The sequence below is a fragment of the Lutra lutra genome, chromosome 6, assembly GCF_902655055.1.
Source record: "Lutra lutra chromosome 6, mLutLut1.2, whole genome shotgun sequence".
Lineage (NCBI taxonomy): Eukaryota > Metazoa > Chordata > Mammalia > Carnivora > Mustelidae > Lutra > Lutra lutra.
The window spans coordinates 2,638,900-2,660,841 of NC_062283.1; the positions used below are offsets into that span (position 1 = coordinate 2,638,900).

Here is a 21,942-nt window from a genome sequence, read left to right on the forward strand (position 1 = left end):
GCTCAGCTTCCATTGGCCCAGAGGCCGGGGGCGGGGCGCCCCAGCCTGCGAAGCAGGGGTGGTCATGTGACTCACAGAGGCGGGGCTGCGCCGGCCGCTTCCCAGCCTGGCTGAAAGGGCTCGCGCAGCCGGCCTTGTCGGCCCTTAAAGCGCTCACTGGGCGGCCTGGCCCCAACTCCCCTCCCGAGCCGCGCAAAGGGAGAGCTCCTGGCTCTCGTCGGCCCCCCAGGTTTGCTTTCCTTTTTTTCCCGAAGGTGGGCCCTGAGGTCCACCGCCGCGAAGCCTGCGGCCGCCGGAAAACCCAAACCCGAGTGTCCCGAGACTAACCGGAAGTGCGGTTCCAGGCGGAGGGGCGGTGCCGGCGGCCGCCGGGGTAAGCGCGGCCCGCGGGGCCTGGGAGGGGCGCGGCCGCGGGGCCCGGGGGAGGGGAAGGAGGAGGGGCGCGGCGGGACCAGAACCAACACCCCCCTCGCCCTCTCCGGCCCCTCGGCCTGCGCTAGGACACAGAAGCCCCTGCCGCTCGCCGCCGAGCGGGGTCCGGGACCCCCTGACGGCGCGCACCGGGAGGCAGTCAATGAAAAGTTGAAAGAAGAGCAGCTCAGTACAGCTGTTCTCGGAGAGAATAATAGTGAACATTACCCGGCACTTTTCTAAGCGATCCATATCTCTCATAATGGGGAAAACCCAAGGACATTGAATGAAGTCCCCCCCCCATCTTTAAGACAGAGATTAGTTTTGTCGTACTCAAATCTATATACAGAAGATTGTTAATTCATAACTGGTTTAGAAAACTGCATTATATATAATATTGTACTATATGCGCTTATCAACTCCGTCTTGGGGTGTATAGTGGTAGAAGAATGGGTCCTTGACCTTAGAAGTTGCGATAATGCAAACAAAAAGCAATTAGCAGAAAGAAAAGTCTAAACAAGTAAAACAGGACTCAGGGCTTTTTTAAGAAGTTCAAGTTAATCATTATTCAGGATTCTTGATGTTTTGTCTAGTGCTGGTTGGGAAGGAAGTGATGGCTCCCGGTAGCTGCTAGTTCTTGCAGGAGAAACAGAACGTAAGCAAATGTGGGAAGAGGGAAGATGTGCTTGAAGGATGCCAACCAGACTGGAGAGTAAATGGGACCAATATTTAGACGTCCAGCTCCAGAAAAAATAAAAATTTCAGAAAAAAATTATAAATTTCGACATTATTGATTTTTCCTCTAGGAAAGGGAAGAATTGAGTGTTATGAATACTCCTGGACTTGAGACCTTTTGAAGCCAAAAGGAAGACAGTCTTGAGTCTTCATTGTTATGGTAAGTGGCATACCAGGCTGTATGTTTCTATATAAATGTGGATTTTGGAGCAGGTGGGCGGAGGGAGTACTGGTGGGAGAAGATAAAATGATACTTTCTTACCTATTGAGATAGCAGAGTGATTAAACTGGATCCTATTCTACCAGTGTGAGTGTATTTTCTACTCCTTTCCAACATACGTCGTCACAATAGGCTTGTAATAATTGCTTCTTGATGATTTGCATCCAGAAAAAGGCAGTATGCCCACTGCTTAGGCTCCGTAGTTAGAAAATTGAAATTTAAATTGTGGCTGTGCTACTTACTAGCTGCTAGTTCTTGGGTAATTATTTAATTGCCGTAAGCATCAGGTTTTCTGTTAGTGCAAATATTGGTATTAATACTATCTTACAGAGTTCTTGGGAAGACTCAAGGAGGTAATCCATGCAGTCAATGAAAGGTAAATGAGGTAATGCCTCACCTCAGGTCTGACACAGTAATAGGATTCTTATTGTGTTATTAACTTATTACAGTTACTATTTATCTTGATACTCTGTTTGTTCCAGATTTGTAATGTATCAGCCCCTTCCGCCTGGCTTCTGGGTCCTTTTGGCACGTTGTCCCTCCTTTTTGAGCACTTGTTATCCTCTGGCACAACAAAATGTTCTGGGATCATATTGTACTTTCTAAACCCTGGAATCAGCCAGTTCTCCTAGGAGCCCTGATAACTTTCAGTGGAGAGTAGTGTTTAGAGACCAAGACCTGAGTGTGTGGTATGCTCGTTACTACTAGGATTTCATTCTTCTTAAGACCTTTCAGCAGACCTTACTAGAAAAATAAAAACACACTTTGACACATACATGCATTTCTGTTTTTTCTATATATACTGTAAAACCTTGGCCTCATATGGATACTTCTAATTCCAGTTAAACACTACAGAGTTCATTCTTGCCATTCCCTTTTCTATGTTTATAACTCCCTTCTCCGACAGTGAGGAATCTGTGTGCCATTTTACCCATAGTATATTTACTTACTTGTGTAGTCCTAGGGTATACATTAAGTAGTTTATCTTTACCACCGCTGCTTCTAATGAGAATTCAGTGATCGTTCATAGTTCTTTTTATCTTTAGCTTGAGTTTTTATAGTCCTAATACTGTAATTAAGTACTATTTGAGTTTGTTGGTTTTTTTCCCCTTCTGGGTGTTATTCATTTGAAACAGACTTGTTTTTGTTTGTATTGCTTTTTAACATTTCTCTCTCGTATCGTGTCTATTTACTTATTGAATATGTGAACTGTAACAGTTCTAAAAGCAAAAATGTGTGTGTTACAAAAATGTATAGTCCTAGAGGGGTGACTCCCTCCCTCCACCTATTTTCCTGTCCTTCTATTCCCATTTCCTGTCCTTTTATTCCCATTTCACCTACTTTATGATGATAATGACATTCATTCAGTTTCTTTCACCTTTTTAGAGAGAGCACTCAGGGGGAGGGGCAGAAGGAGAGAAAGAGAGAGAGAGAGAACCCCAAGCAGACTCCACACTCAACATGAAGCCAGATACGGGCCTTGGTCTCATGACCCTGACATCATGACCTGAGCTGAAACATGCCATGCAAGCTCCCACAGATACATGTGTAGTTTTTTATTTCTACTTCATTCTTACACAAAATGTAGATACTTTTTATACCATTGTTTTAAAAAATTTGTAATATGTCCTGAAAATCACTCCACATCAATTCATAAAAGTTTTCTTCATTCTTTAACAGCTTCATAGTTCTCCATTATATGTGCGTATACCAAGTCTGTCCAACCACTTTCTTACATATGGGCACGCATTTAAGTTTTAAATATTTTTAAAGTATAACATTGCTACAATGAATAACTTTATACTTTAAATTTTTACATTGTTGGAGGTGTATCTTCACAGTAAATTTCTAGAAGTGGGATTCTGAGTCAGATATAAATGCATATCTAGTTTTATTAGATGTCAGATTCCCCTCCGGAGAGTTGTACTAATTGGCTTTTCCTCTAGCAACATATGATAGTGTCTGTTTCCCCACGGTTTTGACAACAAAAATGTGTTGTCATACTTTTCAACGTATGCCAACTTGATAGGTGAGAAACAGTATTTCACGTGCCCTTTTCAACTATTTCATTTTTAAAAATAGACTGTTATTTAGAGTATTTTTAGGTTCACAGCAAAATTGAGTAGAGAGTACATAGTGTTGCTGTGTGTGCTCTGCCACCCCCCACCCACCCACCCCAGCCTCCCCAGCTATCAACATCTCAGCCCAGAGTGCTATGTTTATTACAGTTGGTGAATCTACATTGAGATATCATTGCCACCCGAAAGCCATGATTTACTTTAGTGTTCATTCTTTGTTTTTTACATTCTGTGGGTTTTGACAAATGTATAATGATGTATATCACCATTTATCATGTCATACAGGGCAGTCTCACTGCTCTGAAAACCCTCTGTACTTCATTATTCATCCTTCTCCCCCCAGCCCCTGACAACCACTGATCTTTCTCACTGATTCCATAGTTGCCTCTTCTAGAATGTTATGTACTTGGAATTGGACAGTTTGTGGCCTTTTCAGACTGTTTTCTTTCACTTACTAAAATGCTATGAAGTTTCTCCATGTCTTTCCATGGCTAGATAGCACATGTCCATTTTAGCAGCATTGAGCAAGATTCTACTGCCTGGATGTAGCACAGTTTGTTTATCCTTTCATTGACTGAAGGCCATGTTAGTTGCTTTCAAGTCTTGGCAATTATGAATAGAGCTGCTATAAACATCCTTGTGCAGGTTTTTGTGCGGACATATATTTCTTTTTTTTTTTTATTTTAAGATTTTATTTGTTTATTTGACAGAGAGAGACAGAGAGAGAGGGAATGCAAGCAGGGGGAGTGGGAGAGGGAGAAGCAGGCTTCCCGTGGAGCTGGGAGCCCGATGTGGGGCTCGATCCCAGAACCCTGGGATCGTGACCTGAGCTGAAAGCAGATGCTTAACGACTGAGCTATCCAGGCACCCCTGGACATACATTTTCAGCTCCTTTGGGTAAGTACAAGGAGCACAGCTGCTAGATTATATGGTAAGAGTAAGTTTAATTTTGTGAGAAACCACCAAACTGCTTTCCAAGGTGGCTGTACCATTTTGCATTCCCACCAGCTATGAATAAGCATTCCCACTGCTTCATATCCTTATTAGAATTTAGTATTGTCAGTATATAGGATTTTGGTCAATTTTTTTTTTTTTTAAGATTTTATTCATTTATTTGAGGGAGAGAGATCACAAGTAGGCAGAGAGGCAGGCAGAGAGAGAGGAAGGGAAGCAGGCTCCCTGCTGAGCAGAGAGCCCGATGCGGGACTCGATCCCAGGACCCTGAGATCATGACCTGAGCCGAAGGCAGTGGCTTAACCCACTGAGCCACCCAGGCGCCCTGGTCAATTTTTTTTTTAAGATTGTATGTATTTATTTGAGAGAGAGCTTGCTCACAAATTGGGGGGGAAGGGCAGAGGGAGAGGAAGAAGCAGACTCCCTGCTAAGCTGGGAGCCCAACCCAGGGCTTGATCCTAGGACCCCAGAAGTTTTTAACTTTAATAAAATCCAGATTGTTACTTCTTTTATAGACCATGCCTGCCTTTGGCTTTATATCTAAGAAGTCATCATTGTCTTTATTTTCCCCCCATGTTATCTTGTAGGAGTTTTATAGTTTTGTGTTTTATACTTAAATCTGTGGTCCATATTGAGTTAATTTTTGTGAAAGATATAAAGTCTTTGTTTATTTTATATTTTTGCATGTGTATATCCAGTTGTTCCAGTACCATTTGTTGAAAAGACTCTTTCTGCATTGTATTGCCTTTGCTCCTTTGTCAAAAGATCAGTTGGCTGTATTTATATGAGTCTATTTGTGGACTCTGTTCTACTTACTTGTTTATTCTTTTACTACCACACTGGGTTACTGTAGCATTGTAGTAAGTCTTAAAGTTGAGTAATGTCAGTCCTCCCAGTTTTGTTCTCTTTCAATATTGTGCTGGCTATTCTGGGTCCTTTGCTCTCCATACAAACTTTAGAGTCAGTGTGTTAATATCAGTAAAATATCCTACGGGAGTTTTGATTGGAATTGAGTTTGGTCAATAGATTCAAGGTAGGAGGAGTTGTCATCTTGACAATATAGAGTCTGCCTATCTATGAACATAGACTGTTCATTTATTTAGTTCTTTTTTATTTCTTTCATCAGAGTTCTTTGTTTTTTTCATGTAGATCTTGTTAGATTTATATGTAAGTATTTCACTTTCATTTTGCAGAAGTGCTAATAGTATTGTGTTTTTAGCTTGAAATTCCAATCCTTTATTGCTGGTACAGAAGAAAATGATTGCCATTTATATATTAACCTTGTATCCTACATGCTTGCTATAACTGGTTTATTAGTTCCCTTTTTTTTGGTTGATAATTTTGTATTTTCTACACTGACAATCCATGTGATCTGTAAGCAAAGACAGTTCTTTATTTTTTCCTCCAGTCTTTGTAGTTTTCATTTCCTCCTCTTTTCTTAATGGTGTTATCTAAGACTTCCAGTATGACATCAAAAAGGAGTGGTAGAAAGGGATATGCTTACCTTGTTCCTCATCTTAGCTAGGAAGCTTCTAGTTACTCACCACTAAGTATAATATTTGCTGTAGTTTTCTTGTATTCTTTTATCAAGTTGATGAAGTTCCTCTCTTCCTAGTTACTTCATATACTTTTAATTTGAATTTCTCTAAATATGAGTGAGATTGGACATCTTTTTATATGCTTAAGGAACATTTTTTAATCTTTGTGTATTGTCTTTTGCCTATTTTCCTCGGGTTTTTGGTGTTTTCTCTCCATTTTTAAGAGCTCTTTATATAGTAGATATATTATTTATCTCAAATATATGTTACAAATTTTTCTGTTTGTCCATTGACTTTTGACTTTGTTCTTTTCTTTTTACACATAAAATGTTTTTTTGTCAAATAGCCAATCTTAATATGTGATCTTATATTAATGGATTGTCTGATATTGAACAGATCTTGCATTCTGTAAATAACTCCTACTTTGTCATGGTACGTCACTTTTTTTTTTTTTTTTAAGATTTTATTTATTTATTTCACAGACAGAGATCACAAGTAGGCAGAGAGGCAGGCAGAGAGAGAGGAAGGGAAATAGGCTCCCCGCTGAGCAGAGAGCCCGATGTGGGGCTCGATCCCAGGACTCTGAGAACATGACCTGAGCAGAAGGCAGAGGCTTTAACCCACTGAGCCACTCAGGTGCCCCAGTACGTCACTTTTTTAATGCGCTTTTAGATTTTTGTTAGTATTTTTCACACTAATACTGGGCTATAAACATTTTTATACTCTTCATCAGGTTTAGTTGTCAATGTTAAACTATTTCACAAAAGACTAGAAGTTTTTCTTCATTTTTAGTGCTCTGGAAAACATTTTTGAAGCATTGGGTTTATTTGGTCTTTGTAAGTTTATTAGAATACCCTTATGAAATGGTCTAGATCCAGTGCTTTTTGTGGGCTGATTCCTTAACAACTTTTTGTTTATTCCGTGTATATTAGTGTTTTAAAACTTTCTGTCTCGGATAGGGGTGATTTTGGTAAAAAACAGTCTGGTATGTTAGGGTTTGTGATCAAAGGAACGAGACTGACACAAAGTGATAATCAAACAAAGCTTTATTTCGCACCAAGCATCAAAAATCAAACTGACTGGTAGGGGCCATCTCTTATGAAGAGACGACGCCGATGACCCCGACAAGGCCACTCCCAAGAAGGCCGCTCTGGATGAGGCTGCTCCCAGGACGAGGCTGCTGCTGACGAGGTCATTCCCGGACAAGAAGAGGCCACTCTGGAGGAGACCGCTCCCCGGAAGAGGCTGCTCCCGACGACAACAGCGACGATGACAAGGACAACAACCCCGGTGACACAGACTCTGCCTCCCATGACGCCACTCTGACAAGGCTGCTGCCCAGAAGAGGCCACCACTCCGGACCAGGCTGCTCGCGAACGAGGCCGCTCCCCAGACAAGGCCGCTCCGGACGAGGCCGCTGGACCACGAGGCTGCTCCCTGGAATGACGCCGCTCTGGCGAGGCCCCTCGCGGCGGGGTTGCGGTTCCGGGCGGCAAGGCTGCTCCGGGCGGCGGCAAGGCTGCTCCGGGCGGCGCCGGGGCTCAGGGCGGCAAGGCTGCAGGGGACGGGACGGCGAGGCTGGGGCTCGGTGGTGGCGAGAGACCGTTCACCGCAGCCCCACTGCCAAAGGCCACGGCTATCACCACTCACCTACTCCTCACCTCGCAAACTAACCTTTATAGCGGTGGTTGAGCCCGGCCCACACACAGGTGGCCAATGGGATTTAAACTCACCTCAGTAAATATATGCGCGCCCCTCTGATTGGATGTCTTCACCTGGCCTGACCTGCCCTTGTATCTAGGCTTTGCAAGTAAGTTCCCCTGGGAGGGGCAGGGTCAATCTAAGTTCACTGCAACAAAATGGCTCCCTCTCATTAAGTAGGCCCTTACATGGTAAAAAACACAGTTCATAGGTTATCACATTTATTTGTGTAGATATCTGCAAAGTGATGTGTAATCTGTATGTGGGGCTTTTTGTTTGTCTTACTTATTTATCCTTTTCTTTTTTTGTAAATTTGTACTTTGTCTTTCTCACTAAGTTAGCTAGTAGTGTATCACTTCTTTAAGTTTTTCCAAATAAGTAGAATTTTGGTTTATAATTAGGTTGTTTTCTCTTTAGTTCACTGATTTCCATTTTTACTTTCATTTTCTTCCTTAATTTCTTTTTTTTTTTTTTAAGATTTTATTTATTTATTTGACGGACAGAGATCACAAGTAGGCAGAGAGGCAGGCAGAGAGAGAGAGACAAAGAGGAGGAAGCAGGCTCCCTGCTGAGCAGAGAGCCCGATGAGATGCAGGGCTCAATCCCAGGACCCTGGGATCATGACCTGAGCCGAAGGCAGAGGCTTTAACCCACTGAGCCACCCAGGCTCCCCTTCCTTAATTTCTTTCGATGTACCTTTTTCTTAGCTCCTTGAACTGAGAATCTAGTTTGCTCGTTTAATTCTTTTTATTGATATAAAATTATTTAAGACCATGAATAGCCTTGATCACTGCTTTAAGTTTATTCCATAGATTATAATCAGTAATAGTTTTAATTATCAATATTTAGAAATTTTGTTTCATTTCCCCATTTGCTGAAGAGTTGTTTTATTTTCCCCATTTAGGTGGAGCTTTTTTAATTTGGTACTCTAATGAATTTTTAGTTTCATGTCACTTTATGGAATTTACTAATGCTGTTTCTATGACATAATATATGACAATTCTGTACTGATTCATGTGTGCTTGAGCAGAAAGTTTACTTCCTATTATTAGGGTGTAAGTTTCAGTAGCTATCATAAGATTTACTAGTTAGATTCTCTAGGTTTTCTGCATCATTACTTATTTTTCTTCTACTTTATATGTCTTTCTACTGAGAGTGGTATGTTGTTTTATTATTAATGTTTTTGTCTGTATTTCTCATTATCTATTGTAGTTTTTGCTTTGTAAGGGTGAGTGCTGTGTGGTTTGGTTCAAAATCATAACCGTTACAAGTTATATTATGATAATGACTTTCAACATTAAAAAGTGTCCTTTATCATGTTTAATGTTTTTCAGGCTGAATTCTTTTCTTCCTGATATCTTGAATATAAGACCTCCTTTTATTTCTATTTGCCTGTATTCCTTTTTCCTTCCCTTTAGTTTGAGTCTCTCTGAATCTTTAAGTGTCTCTTGTATTTAGCATATAGTCGGGTCCTGCTTTGTGAGCCTAAATGAGAAAAATTTGAATAGGTGAGCCAAAACCATCCCCATGTAATTGATACACTTGATAAGTTTTATCTCAATAGATCATGTTATTTTATTTGTCCTGTTTATTCAGCTACTTGTGTTTTCATTGCTCTTTCATTAAAAACTTTTTTAGAATGTTTGATTTTTGTTATCATGACTACCTTTGAGCATAGATCTTTTGTAATGCCTTAGTCCCGTTTTCTTATTCAGCCTTCAGTTGTCTGGTGTTCAGTTTTTAGTGGTATCCCTTAGCCCCTGCTGCCATGAATGGCTGATGCGATTATTTCAGTTTGTTCTCTCTCCTCTTCCCGGTGTTTAGTTGGATTGTGTCCCTTTTATTAGAACATAACATGTTTAATAAGACTGCTAATTCAGTGGCACCTTGATAAAGTTTTGCGGATTTTTTGTCTTTTTTTTTAACTAGATGGTATGTTTTTGAAGATAGTGGGGACAAGGATTGTGCCTTTTTTATTTTCCTTTTTTCTAAAAAAAATTTTCCCTTCATCTTAAAGGACCTTAAATTTCTCTATCCTCCTTTTCTCCTTCACTGTGCAGTCCAAAGCGTTCCTCCTCTTCCTTCCTTTTTACTGTCTTTCCTGAGGAATTGCCACTCCAGGACTGCCTGTAAGTCTGCTGTGTGAGTTAAGGTCCTTCCTGATGTCCTGCTCAGCCTAGAACTTTAAACACGTTTTGGGACTCAGAGTGGGTTTTCTCTTTCTGGCAGGAAACTCTAGGTTGGTTTGGTGTGCCACGAGCCCTCCTCTGTCCCCCCTGTTTTCAGGTTCTTGCTCTCAGTAGTAGCCCGCAGAGCCCGCGTCGAGAGCCGGCCCGCTGGGGTCTGTGCTGTGATGTGTTTCTCCTGTTCTCACAGCTTTTCCAGGCTGTGCCGGGAGCCCAGACTCCTGCAGCCGTCATTACCCCCTTCCGAACTGTTCTCTGACCGTGTCCCCTGTCCCTCTTCCAGAGGTAGTTGTTCTTCCATCTTTGAGTCCGTTTTCTATGCACTGAAGTCAGGTTTAAATCATTGCCATGGAAGCTCACAGGTTTTCCAAAAAATCCCCGTTGAATGAAGCTTTAGTGTCCCTGACTTCCTCGTTGGGACCGTCCCGCGGCCCGGTGGGTGCCGTCCGGAGCAAGCACGGGGGGAGCCCCTCACCGCCGCTCGCATTGGGCTTTCAATTTTGGTCTTCTTTGACCTGCGCGCTGTTTACTTGTCAGCGTCCTCAAGTCGCCGGCCTCTAGGTTCTGTGCAGGTGTCCCAGGTGCCCTGTGAGGGAGCGCGAGAACGGCCCGTGTCTGCTGCGCCTGACTCTGGCGCCAGAGCCGTGAACCACGGCCGCTTCGCCCTGCGGCTGCGCGGGAGAGCCCCCGCCACGTGTCCCCGCGCGCTCTCTGGGGCAGAGCAGCTCCTCTCGCTTCGGATCGTCGGTAGCAGAAAAGGGCCTTGAGGGAACGGAAGCCTCCGCGACCTCGAAAAGGCAGGTTCAAGCTGCTGCGGGAACGAACGGGCGGACAAGTCTGAGTGCGCGAACCTCTTTTACGCCCCTAGTTGACTGCCTCCCGAATTGTTTATGCGGAAATAGAGGTCCCCTTCGGCCGGCCTTCGTAGATGTTGAATAACCAGAAACGCGATCCCTGCGCGCCCTCCAGTGAAGGGCGGGCGCCGACTTTCGGGCCGCGGGTCTGAGCGCGCAGGTGCGTTCTGTGGCCCCGACGGCCCTGCAGGCGAGGGCGGCCCAGGCTCCCGCGGGGAGACGGACACCCCGGCCTGTGCGGGCTCCCCTGAGAGTTAGGGCTGTGGCGCTGCCTTCCGTGTTGTTACGGTCCCCGAGAAGCTATAGGTGGTGCGGATGGCGTTCAGGTTCTTTGTTCGCCCTTTTCTGGAGAGTTCTATGGGAAGGTTTAAGACTATAATCAACCTCCTCAGAATTGAATTCAAGGGGTTATATAAGAAAACCCAACTGCTCTTTTAAAGAAACTAGTTTACCCATTTTCAGAATCTTTGGGGGAAACGACCCGGGGCTAAATCCGCTCCTGTGAAACTATTTATCCTTTTCTTATGCTTGTGTCTTACAGAACTCGCTCTTCCTTGAGAAACCAAATTCTCAGGACCAGGAAGTCAAGGCTGCGTTCCTTCCAGTTAGCTTCTGGGTAAGCTGCAGTTCCTCTGGCCTTCGGAGCTGCACCCTCCGTCTCCTCGACTATACCCCACCAAGTGGCTCCCGAGCAGCTCCTGTGCCTTTGGCATCCGGCCCTTTTCCTGTACCATAGGGACACAAGTGGAATGACAAGGACTTACTTGTGCAGTCAGCAGGTGGTTTATTAAGCACCAACTGTGTACCTGGCGCTGCCCTGTGTACTAAAGAAAGAGCAGCACACAAAACAGATACGCATCTTTGCCGTGTTTCAGGCAATAAAACGAATTATTCCGTGTATCAGAAGGTGGTAAATGCTGTGGAGGAAACCGAGCAGAAGAGCTGGATAGGGACCACTGGGGCGTGGGGGCAGGTCAGTTCTGAATCCGGTGGTCTGGAGAGGCATCCTTGAGAAGTGACCTTGGAAGAAATAGTTGAGGGAATTAAGAGATAACTGTGCACTTCCCTGGAGGAGGAAAGCTGGGGACCCAAGAAAGGACGGGCAAAGGCCCTAAGGGGAGTGTGTGAACGAGGACAGCCAGAAGGCCATTGTGGGTCTGTCCTCGCAGTGAGCAGGGAGAACAGTGAAAGCGAATGAGAGGCACAGCGGTTGGGGTGGCAGAGCAGCCCTTGTGTCTTGGGCCGTCATGAGGGCCTGGTGGTGGGGAGAGGAAGGGAAGCCACCTAAGGGAGCAGAGGAGAACCTATTCTCTTACTTTAACTGGAGTTCACTGGCAGCAGGGTGGAGGGTTTGAGGTAAAGAAGGTGGTGACTGGAGGATGGCAGTGGTGCTGGGGCTGCCATGGTGAAACGCCACAGACTGAGCGCTCTAAACAGCCAATTTACTTCCTCACAGTTCTGGAGGCTGCGAGTTCAAGATCAGAGTGCCAGGTTTGATTTCTTCTGAGATCTCTCCTTGGCTTGCAGATGGCCACCTTCTGTCCTCATGTGGTCTTCCCCCTGCATGTCATCCCTGATACCTCTGTGTCCTGATCTCATGACGACACCGGTGGCATTGGATTGGATTAGACAACTTTACCCTTTAAAGGTCCTGTCTCCAAAAATAAAAATAAAGGTCCTGTCTTCAGAGGTCCCTGGCTGGCTCAGTCAGTAGAACCTGTGACTCTGGATCTCAGGGTTGTGAGTTCGAGCCCCACATTGGGTGTAGAGATCCTTAAGAAATATTTTTTAAAAATAATCAATCATCCTGTTTCCAAATACAGTAACATCCCAAGGTCATGGGGCTTAAGGCTTCAGCATACAGATTGGAGGAGCACCCCCGCAGCCCTTAACTGGTGGCAACCAGTTAGGAAGGTTTTGTCATCATCAAGTGAGAATGAGTGTGATCCGGACCAGGGTTGCAGGAGGAGACACCGTGAGAGGTGGTTGCATTCTGATTTTGAGAATGGAGCCCATGAATTTGCTGATGGCTCGATTGTGGCAAGCGAGCAAGAAGATTACAGGGCAACTCCATGGTTTAGGAGAGGATGGATTTGCCCAGAACTGAGATCGGGCAGAGGAGTGGCGGAGTGGGTCCGGATTTCAGCTGCAGGCAGCTGCTTTGCTCACCTCCTGTTTGACTGGGAGTAAGGCGAGAGCAGACGCAGGGCACTGAGTTCGAAGCGCTGCTGGGTTCTTCATGACACTGTAGGCTTTGGGGGCTGGTTGTGACAGCCGCAGAATGTACTTTGGTGCTTAGTATGTCATCTGTTGTTTTAACAGTTGTCAGTTTTGTTTTTGTTTTGTTTTTTGGTTAGCAGTTTTTGGATGACTCTTGGTCCAGAGACCCATGGTTCCTCAGTAATCGAGGTTTGTGCTCTGTGGGTGCCTGCCATTGCAGGCAACCCCTGAGAACTAGAGACGTGAGTCAGCAAGGTGAACTTGGAGACCCAGCATCTTGATACATACGTAGAGAAGCGTTCACTCTCTGGTATCATGAGGACAGAAATGTGCTCATGTTTAAGAGGCTTCACTGGGGAGCAGGGGTTCACTGGCAGCTCAGGTGTGTACACTTACTTCCTAGGGTATCCGTGATCAGATGAACAGAGAGAAATGATCTTGGAGGGCAAGAGATTCTTGTATGATACTATAAGAGTCACCTGGAACTTGTAATTTGGACCCCAAAATGCAATTTCTGTAATAGTTTTATCAATCATGGTGGTGTGATCGAATATTTGAAATCTAGCGTGTAGAGTTACTGTATTTAACATAAACGTGAGTCATTTTTGTTTAGCTCACCTTCCCCTTCTCAGAGCTGTGGACTTTACTCCTCTTCCAGTGGTATGTCTCATTTTCTCTCACTTTTGTCCCTCCTTAGTGGTTTTAGCATTACATTTCTTGTAGATGGTCTATGCCTTGACTCAAACTACTCCAACCCCATCCAGTTTTTTCTCATTCCCTAAAACTAAAACGTGAGAACATGGTTGAGTTGACACTTGGAGCCTTGAGATTTCTTTTGATACTTACAAAAACTTCTTTTTTTTTTTTTTTTTATTGGAACAACTGTCTCTGTGCCTCTCACATGGAGGAGAGTTTACAAATTGCTGAATGGGAATTGGAAAACCAGTCAGCAGATTGGTGAAACAGAAAGTCATCCATCTTCTGGTTCCTTTTGGCTCATTGTTTCCTTTGAATTCAGGTGGCCATTGGTTATGCTGTTTGTATAGCTACTTTGTTTTGAGTTCTGGTCCATCACACTTAAAGGGTCATGTCCAGTTTGTTCTCATAGTGTTTTCTCACACATGAATACACAGAGACCTAGAGGCCTACACTCACAGTTGGAGAACAGTGGACTCTGTCCCTAGAAGAATGTACACATACCGGGGCGCCTGGGTGGCTCAGTGGGTTAAGCCGCTGCCTTCGGTTCAGGTCATGATCCCAGGTCCTGGGTTCGAGCCCCACATCGGGATTTCTGCTCAGCAGGGAGCCTGCTTCCTCCTCTCTCTCTGCCTGCCTCTCTGCCTACTTGTGATTTCTCTCTGTCAAATAAATAAATAAAATCTTTAAAAAAAAAAATGTACACATACCAAATAACATTTGCAGGCAATTTCACAGTTTTCCTAGGTTATTTAGGAGTCCATAGATGCCAAATAAGGACTTCCATTCTAGCGTTGAGCATCTACTGTGTGCCAGGTACTAGGGAAACAGCAAATGAAATGAACAAAAATCCCGGCCCTGTAGGGCCTGACATGCTATGGAAAAAAATAAAACAGGGAAGGACGGGAGTGTTGTAGGTTGGGTCAGCTGGGATGCAGGTGTATTATAGCGTCAAGTAGGGTGGCCAGACAAAGATTTGAGGAAGGCGAGGGAGGGAAACTTGGAAATCTAGAGGGGACAGTGCCTTAGCCAGGAGAGGCAGCAGGTACAAAGATCTTGAAGTGGGGGTGAGCCGGCTGGTGTGAGCAGCAGCAGGGAGGCCAGGGCGAGTGGTGTGTGCTCAGCAGAAGAGCAGGGAGGGGAGTCCGAGTGGAAAGCAGGAGGCAGGTGGCTTAGGGGCTTGGGGCTTTCCAACAGGAGCAGTTTTGGCAGAGTGGTGAGGACGATTGTGAGGTTGGAGGATGTTCTGGAAACCTTAGAAGGCAAGAGTTGGAGACAACGAACAGATTTATTTCTTTTGAGGAATTTTCCTGTAAAAGGAACAGAGAAGTGGGGTGACAGCTCAAGGGTGAGGCCGGCAAGAGCGGTTTTCATGTTGGTTGTAATCTTGCTCTGGGAGAACGGAAACAGCCAGTTTGCTGGTTAGTGTGATCTGGAAGAAAAGAACGGGTCATTGTGGAGGAAAGGGATGGAACCCAGGACACTGACAGAAGGCTTGTCCTCAGACTGAGCAGAGGCAGTCTGTCATCTAGAACGACCGAAGGAAAGGAAGAGTGCCTGACCAGACACACAAGAAGCTGGTTGATGTGGTGGGAGCACGAGAAGTGGTGGTTCATGTTTTTGTTTTGAGCGTGTGTGTTGTGCTCTGTTGTTTCTGGTTTGCTTAAATTTCCACAGTAATGCGGGAAGCACCATCATCAGCTTTTACTCCTTAAATGCAGGGAAGGGCTTTGAATGTGTGAGGAGAGGGTCAGACATGGAAATGATCATTGAAAAGAGTAAGCCTTACATGAAGGACACAGAAAACGGTGTTTTTCCTTCTTTGGTGTATTATGAGCGATTAATAAATGGAAGGCCCACTCCACACCACGTGCTGCGCTCTCGAGTCAGCCCAGTGTACGGCATCCGCCTGCTTTTCCGTATTTCTGTTGACGCCTTTAGTTCATCTACCGGAGTAGCTTCGTGGAAAATAGGTCCTCAGTTGTAAGATCTTCCTATCTCTCTCCTCTCGCTCTCCTTCTTGATTTCCTACTCTTTTTCAGATGACCGCATCTCTTCCCCAGGAGGAGAGAAGCACTGGCTGCCTGAGCAGAGAGGGCTGTTTCCAGTTAAGTTAGAAAAGAGAAAACTAATTGGTTTCAACCCCTGTAAAAAGTGGTGCACATATGGAGTCTGATGGAGAATTTCTGTCTTCCCTGCAGTAATTTTAACTTTGAGCATTCTTTTCTTAGTTACAGGAGTATAAATCATACTTCTTTGTCTCACAGGGTTGGAAATACCAAGTAAGGAATCAGCGTATATGATGCTGGAAATGTTTAGAGATGAGCTGCTCCTGATTGAAAGGCCTACGACAGATGTATCTTTCCAGTTCTTACCAAGAAAACAACTATGAAGAACACGATGGGTCAAGAAGACCAGTGGAAAACTCCCTAGGAGAGAGCCATAGAAAATGTTCACTTCAGAAGAGAGATATAATCAGAGAACTCAGAAGAGGAAAATCTATCATGGATGCCCTCAGAAGGGTAGAAAGATTTTTATTCATGTGCATGAGATTACTCAAATAGATGATCAGATATACCAGTGCCTTGCATGTGAGCAAAACTTCTGTGAGAACTTAGCTCTTATTATGTGTGAGAGATCCCACACTGGGGAGAAACCTTATAGATGTGATATGTGTGAGAAAACCTTCGTCCAAAGCTCAGATCTTACTTCACACCAGAGGATCCACAATTATGAGAAACCTTATAAATGTAGCAAATGTGAGAAGAGCTTTTGGCATCATCTGGCCCTTTCGGGACACCAGAGAACACATGCAGGTAAAAAATTCTATACATGCGATATTTGTGGCAAGAATTTCGGTCAGAGCTCTGATCTGCTTGTCCACCAGCGAAGCCATACGGGCGAGAAACCGTATCTGTGTAGTGAGTGTGATAAATGCTTCAGTCGAAGCACAAACCTCATAAGGCACCGAAGAACTCACACAGGGGAGAAACCATTTAAGTGTCTGGAGTGTGAAAAAGCTTTTAGTGGGAAATCAGATCTTATTAGCCACCAGAGAACTCATACTGGCGAAAGGCCCTACAAATGTAATAAGTGTGAGAAAAGTTACCGACACCGTTCAGCCTTCATTGTTCATAAAAGAGTTCATACTGGGGAGAAGCCCTATAAGTGTGGTGCCTGTGAGAAATGCTTTGGCCAGAAATCCGACCTTATCGTACACCAGAGAGTCCATACAGGTGAGAAGCCGTATAAATGCTTGGAATGTATGAGAAGTTTTACCCGGAGTGCCAACCTAATCAGGCATCAGGCAACTCACACTCACACTTTTAAATGCCTTGAATATGAGAAAAGTTTCAGCTGTAGCTCAGACCTCATTGTGCATCAAAGAATTCACATGGAAGAGAAACCACATCAGTGGTCTGCGTGCGAGAGCGGCTTCCTCCTGGGCATGGACTTTGTAGCCCAGCAGAAAATGAGAACGCAGACCGAGGAGCTGCATTACAAATACAGTGTGTGTGATAAAAGCTTCCACCAGAGCTCAGCCCTTCTTCAACATCAGACAATCCATCTTGGTGAAAAACCGTATCTCTGTAATATGGGCGAGAAGGGTCTTGAGCTCAGTCCTCCCCATGCGTCAGAAGCCTCACAAATGTCTTGAACAGACCAGAAGTTAGAACACCCTAAGAAATGTACTTACAACATGTCAGAGGACCCAGTAAAGAGCTCTAGGCAAATCTCAGACTTTCCTCAGAGCTCGGACTTCGGTGGGGACCAGAGAATACAGCTGTGGGAAGTCGAGAAATGGTTTGCACAGAGAGTGACCCTCGCAGAACACTTAGTCACTTCAGTGAGAAACCTTAACAGATGCCCTGAGGCTTGGAAAAACCTTTAGTCCAAGCTTGTATCTGATCACCTACAAGGGGATTCCTACAGGTAAGAAACCTTACAATTGCAGTGAGTGTGGGAGAGCTTTCTAGCAGTGCTCAAGCCCTCCTCATCCCAAGAGAATTCACACCAGAGGACTTCTTAAATGCCCTCAGTGTCAACAGAGCTTCGGATGGTATGCCCGTCACACTGGACGTCAGAAAGCCCACAATGGGGAGAAACCCCAGCAAGTGTGTAAAAAGCTTCTTATTATGACTTTCTTACTCTTAAGAGAAGCCATACTGGTGAAAACGTGTATATTTGTCTTGAATGTGGCAAAAACATGAGTTGGAGAGCCGCTTGGGTTTGCACCAAAGAAACCCAATCTGAGGAAAGACCTTACAGGGTCCCTGAGTGAGAAAAACTTCTGTCAATGATCAGCTCTCATGGTACACCGGGGAACTCACATTAGTGAAAAACCCCGTTGAGTCTGAAAAAAGCCTTGCTAGAAACTCCTCCCTCATTGGGTCCCAAAGAACGTGCTCTGTGGAGAATTCTGCGAACTGTGGACTGTGTACATATAATAGGTAACAGTTGACCCATATGGTAGAGGTGACTTTCAGTGGAGGCGGTATGTAAACTGTTGTTCAGATACCCAGAAACTTGTTCTGGGAGGAGCTAGGGCAGGTCACAGTAGGCCTGATGGGTAACTCAGGTAAAGATGCTTTTCTTTTATCTGAACCACTTAATGATTGCTTTACTTTTCACTTTTTAAAATTTGGAAATCCAATAAAGAAAAGGACTGTAACTTTGTGATAGAAAGTGTGGCATGTGTTCCTGTTGGGGGAAAAGGATTATATTGATTCGGCCTTTGTCAATTTTTAATTCTTGGCTAGAATGGGGACTAGTGTGTTGACAGTAGCCTGGGAACCTTTTGCTGGTAGTGAAAAGAACTGAACAGCTAGGGAGTAGTTCCCCTAGATCAGAACTCTTCCCAAAAGTTCCCCCTTTGGAGGGCCAACCTCATAAAGAGAATACTCAGCGTTTTACTTAGTGTGAGTTAAGGCATTGCCCTCAAAAATTTCCTTTCCCTCAAACATCTTTGAGAGGATCACCGGCATTTGAAATTTCAGCTTTAGAGATTGATTTCTTTTAAACTCAGAAACACAGATTTCAGTTTAACAGTCGGGTCCTGATGTCGCTAGCTAGCATCCCGTATTTTTATGACTTTAACTCGTCTCTTTCACTGATAAAATGCTCTTCAGCTCCTTGCAGAACGATTAAGGGAAACCAAAAGAAAGGTTTAAGCCTGAGGAGGCACAAAGTAAAACACATAAGGATGCGTCATTCATGAAGGAGCTAAAACTTCGTGATTTTGAGTATCCCAGACTCCAAAGCTGGCGTTCTTTTCACTCCATTTTCCTGCTGTTTTTAGCGAATCAAGCCCCATAATGATATGCCTTTCATTTATTTCAGTTTTTCCAAGGAAAAAAAAATACTTTTTATTCCCAGGGAAAGGATTGCAGTCACCACAACATAAGGTATCTGTGTGGCTTGGAATGTAGGATTCTGAATGCTAGAAGGGAAAAGGAGTGGGCAGGTTCATCAGACATTTAAGGATAAGCACTTATCTCAGATTTAACAGGATAATTAATGATTATCTGTAACATTCTCTAGAAATATTATAATTAATCCAGTGATTATAGATGGACAATTCTGAGGGGTTTTTTCTTCCCTCAGATTAAAAGACATTTAGTATAAATGCTTAAGATCCCTACAGTATTTGGGGCGATAGACTGGTGAGTAAATATTCTGTTGCTAGTCTGGGTTCTCTGGTTTATTTTAACAAATCCCTGCACTCAAGAGAGTGTTGGCATCAGACTTAGGGAGGTGGCCAACTGCTGCCTGTGTACGGCTCTAAGCTTTGATCCTAACGACTGGTTGATGAGCTTGATAATCTTAGGGTCAGTGGATATAGCTTATAGTGATAATAAGGAATCTGGTTCTAGGGTGGGGTTTTCTTGGTCTTTTTTTTTTTTTTTTTTTTTTTTTAAGAAAACAAATGCTGGAAGTTTATTTGATCTGTTGTGTTTTAGTAATTTTCATAAAATAGCTCTTACACCATGAAAAGTTGCCCAGTGTGCTAAAACACGCAAGATGTATTTGTTTCTCTTTGGTGCAGGTCATGCCTATCACTAGTATATGTTTGGTGGTTGTAATACTTAAAATAGTATTGGGTATATGGCATGGTGGTGACGAAAGTTAGTCCTTATGGCTACTTGTTAGTCATTAGAACTTGGAGAAGGGGACAGAGTTTGTATCATTGGTAGGACAGTGACTTGCCCCTTCTTTCAACTAATCTTACTGGTAATTGTCTCTAGTCTTTAAGTAAATTAAGGATGGACCATCCCTCCAATGGAGAACAGTTGGGGTTATGAGACAGGTCTGAGTGTGAGGGCTTTAACCGTGGGGAAAAAGGTGTTGGTGTTATTCATAGAGCATAACCTGAGGTTGGAGAGGACCACTTGGGAGCCTGTAGCCAAAACTAGAAGGTAACTTCTGGGATGGATGGAGGTTCTCTTGAGACAGTGCCGACCTAAATCTACCTCAGGTAAGTAGTTAGAGTAACTTTTTCAAGATTTCAGACCAAACGAGACACTTGTATTCAGTCAATGTATTCCTATGCTTTAATGTTTTTGTTTTTCCTTAATTCTTAAATAAACATTTATTCTGAAAAACTCCATTTTTGTCTCCACTCTCTTGAGAACAAGCATTTCTCCTGCACTTGCGTGAGAATAAAGCAGATAGCCAGGAACCCTTTCACAGTGCATACATAAATGACTATGGTGTGCACTCTGCTTCCACTTTTTCAGTCATACCTCAATGAAACAAAGTAGATGTTCATGTGACCCTTAGGCCTGGTAGAGGTGATCGCCATTAGAACGTCTTTAGAATTCCAGGAGTTTTTGATGCCAGGGTGGAGAAGTAAATGGAAACCTGGAAGGAATATTGTCTGTGCTCTGCTGTGGATATTGGATCCTTTTGGAGCCCCCGCACTGCATCACCTAAAATAGCACAGGAGAGAGTGATAGCCTGAACTGCTGATATTTGGGGCTAAAAGTCAGTAACAACAAAAACATCTGTTGTTTGTGTGAGTAACCTTCATCTTCAAAATCAGGGAAAATTTCAAATTCACGGTTCTCACTAGAAGCCACAAATGGCTGTGGTTCTGCAACTTCCCACCTTATCTGCTGGAGTCCCAGCATGGGAGGTAAGGTCAGAATGGTGGCTCCAAATTTCCTCCCATTGTCAAGTTTACTTCCACTCCATTTGCTCTGCCAACCAGAATAGGTCTCTCCTGGTCTTTTTCTTTTCTTTTCTTTTTTTCTCAGATTTTATTTATTTGACAGAGCAAGCAGGGAGAGTAGCAGAGAGAGAAGGAGAAGCAGGCTCTCTGCTGAGCAGAGAGCCAGATGTGGGGCTCCATACCAGGACCCCAGGATTATGACCTGAGCTGAAGGCAGACAGCTTTAACCAACTGAGCCACCCAGGCGCTGAGTTTTAAGTGGTTGCTGAGGTCGCTGGGTTTTAAGTGGCTTTAAGAGAAATGTATCAGAAGAGGAGGGATGAAAAGGGGGAATGGAAAATGGCACAACTTGGTTTTATTTTCCTTCTGCCCTTCGTGTAGGCTGGTGTGCCTGGAACAAGGCCTGCAGCCTTCATGCTTCTCTCCCCCCGCTGACGGCCGGTCTCCGTCCCCACGTTTACGTGGGCTGTAGTGAGAGACATTCCTGGGGAAAATAGTCACAGCCCTTACACATATTGAAAGAGAAGTGGTGTCTCTGAGGAAGTAGAAAAGCCAAGGGGCATCCCAGCCCACACATATGCCGGGGCTGTTTCCTGAAAGAGTTCTCTACCTCACTCCTTGAGCAAGACCAGAAAAGCCAGTAATCACATTGAAGCTTGCCTGCTTCATCCAACACACGTGAGCTGTGTCATCCCTTTACCCAAGCAGAGATCTGGCCTTCAGAAAGGGCTGCCAGAAGCTGAAGGCTGTTAACCTTGCAGAGGAAATCCTTCTTCCATCTGGCAGACGAAACAGCAGTTAGGGGCTCCGCTATCGCTAGTGACGGATAACACGGAAGAAGTGCTTGGAGTCTATTGCGGAAAAGGGAGGACTCCCGGAGTAGCTCCTGTTCCTTATCTTTTGTGCCCCGTTTTCAAAATCTCTGCTCCCCTCCTATACCTTAATTCCTGGCTCAGAGTGTTGCGTTAGTACGCCTGAAAACAAGAAGTCTTTTGTGTGAAATTCTAAGTGGACCTTCCTCACTGAATCCAGCTCCTCTTCTAAATGGGGGGCCTCTTGCGGGTGGAGGACGTTGGAGCTGCTTTGGGAGACGTGAGGGCAGTCAGTTGAGGAGCAGCGGGACCTCACGGTCTACACGGTCAGTTTAATCCAGACCAATTGTTTCCGACTGGGCAGGG

The 21,942-nt window shown here is 44.3% G+C and overlaps 1 protein-coding gene across 1 annotated transcript; it reads left to right on the forward strand.

Moving 5' to 3' along the window:
* The first annotated feature begins 42 nt into the window (after nucleotides 1-42).
* ZNF322 (zinc finger protein 322) lies at nucleotides 43-18,273 on the forward strand. Its single transcript, XM_047732675.1, has 4 exons — nucleotides 43-373; nucleotides 1,218-1,306; nucleotides 11,219-11,293; nucleotides 15,861-18,273. The coding sequence occupies exon 4, from the start codon at nucleotides 16,043-16,045 to the stop codon at nucleotides 17,249-17,251; it is 1,209 nt and encodes a 402-aa protein (XP_047588631.1). The 5' UTR covers nucleotides 43-373; nucleotides 1,218-1,306; nucleotides 11,219-11,293; nucleotides 15,861-16,042; the 3' UTR covers nucleotides 17,252-18,273.
* The last annotated feature ends 3,669 nt before the right edge of the window (nucleotides 18,274-21,942 follow it).

What these genes read in the sequence shown, in the direction of transcription:
- ZNF322 (XM_047732675.1), top strand. Translation starts at nt 16,043, where the DNA reads ATGTTCACTTCAGAAGAGAGATATAATCAGAGAACTCAGAAGAGGAAA.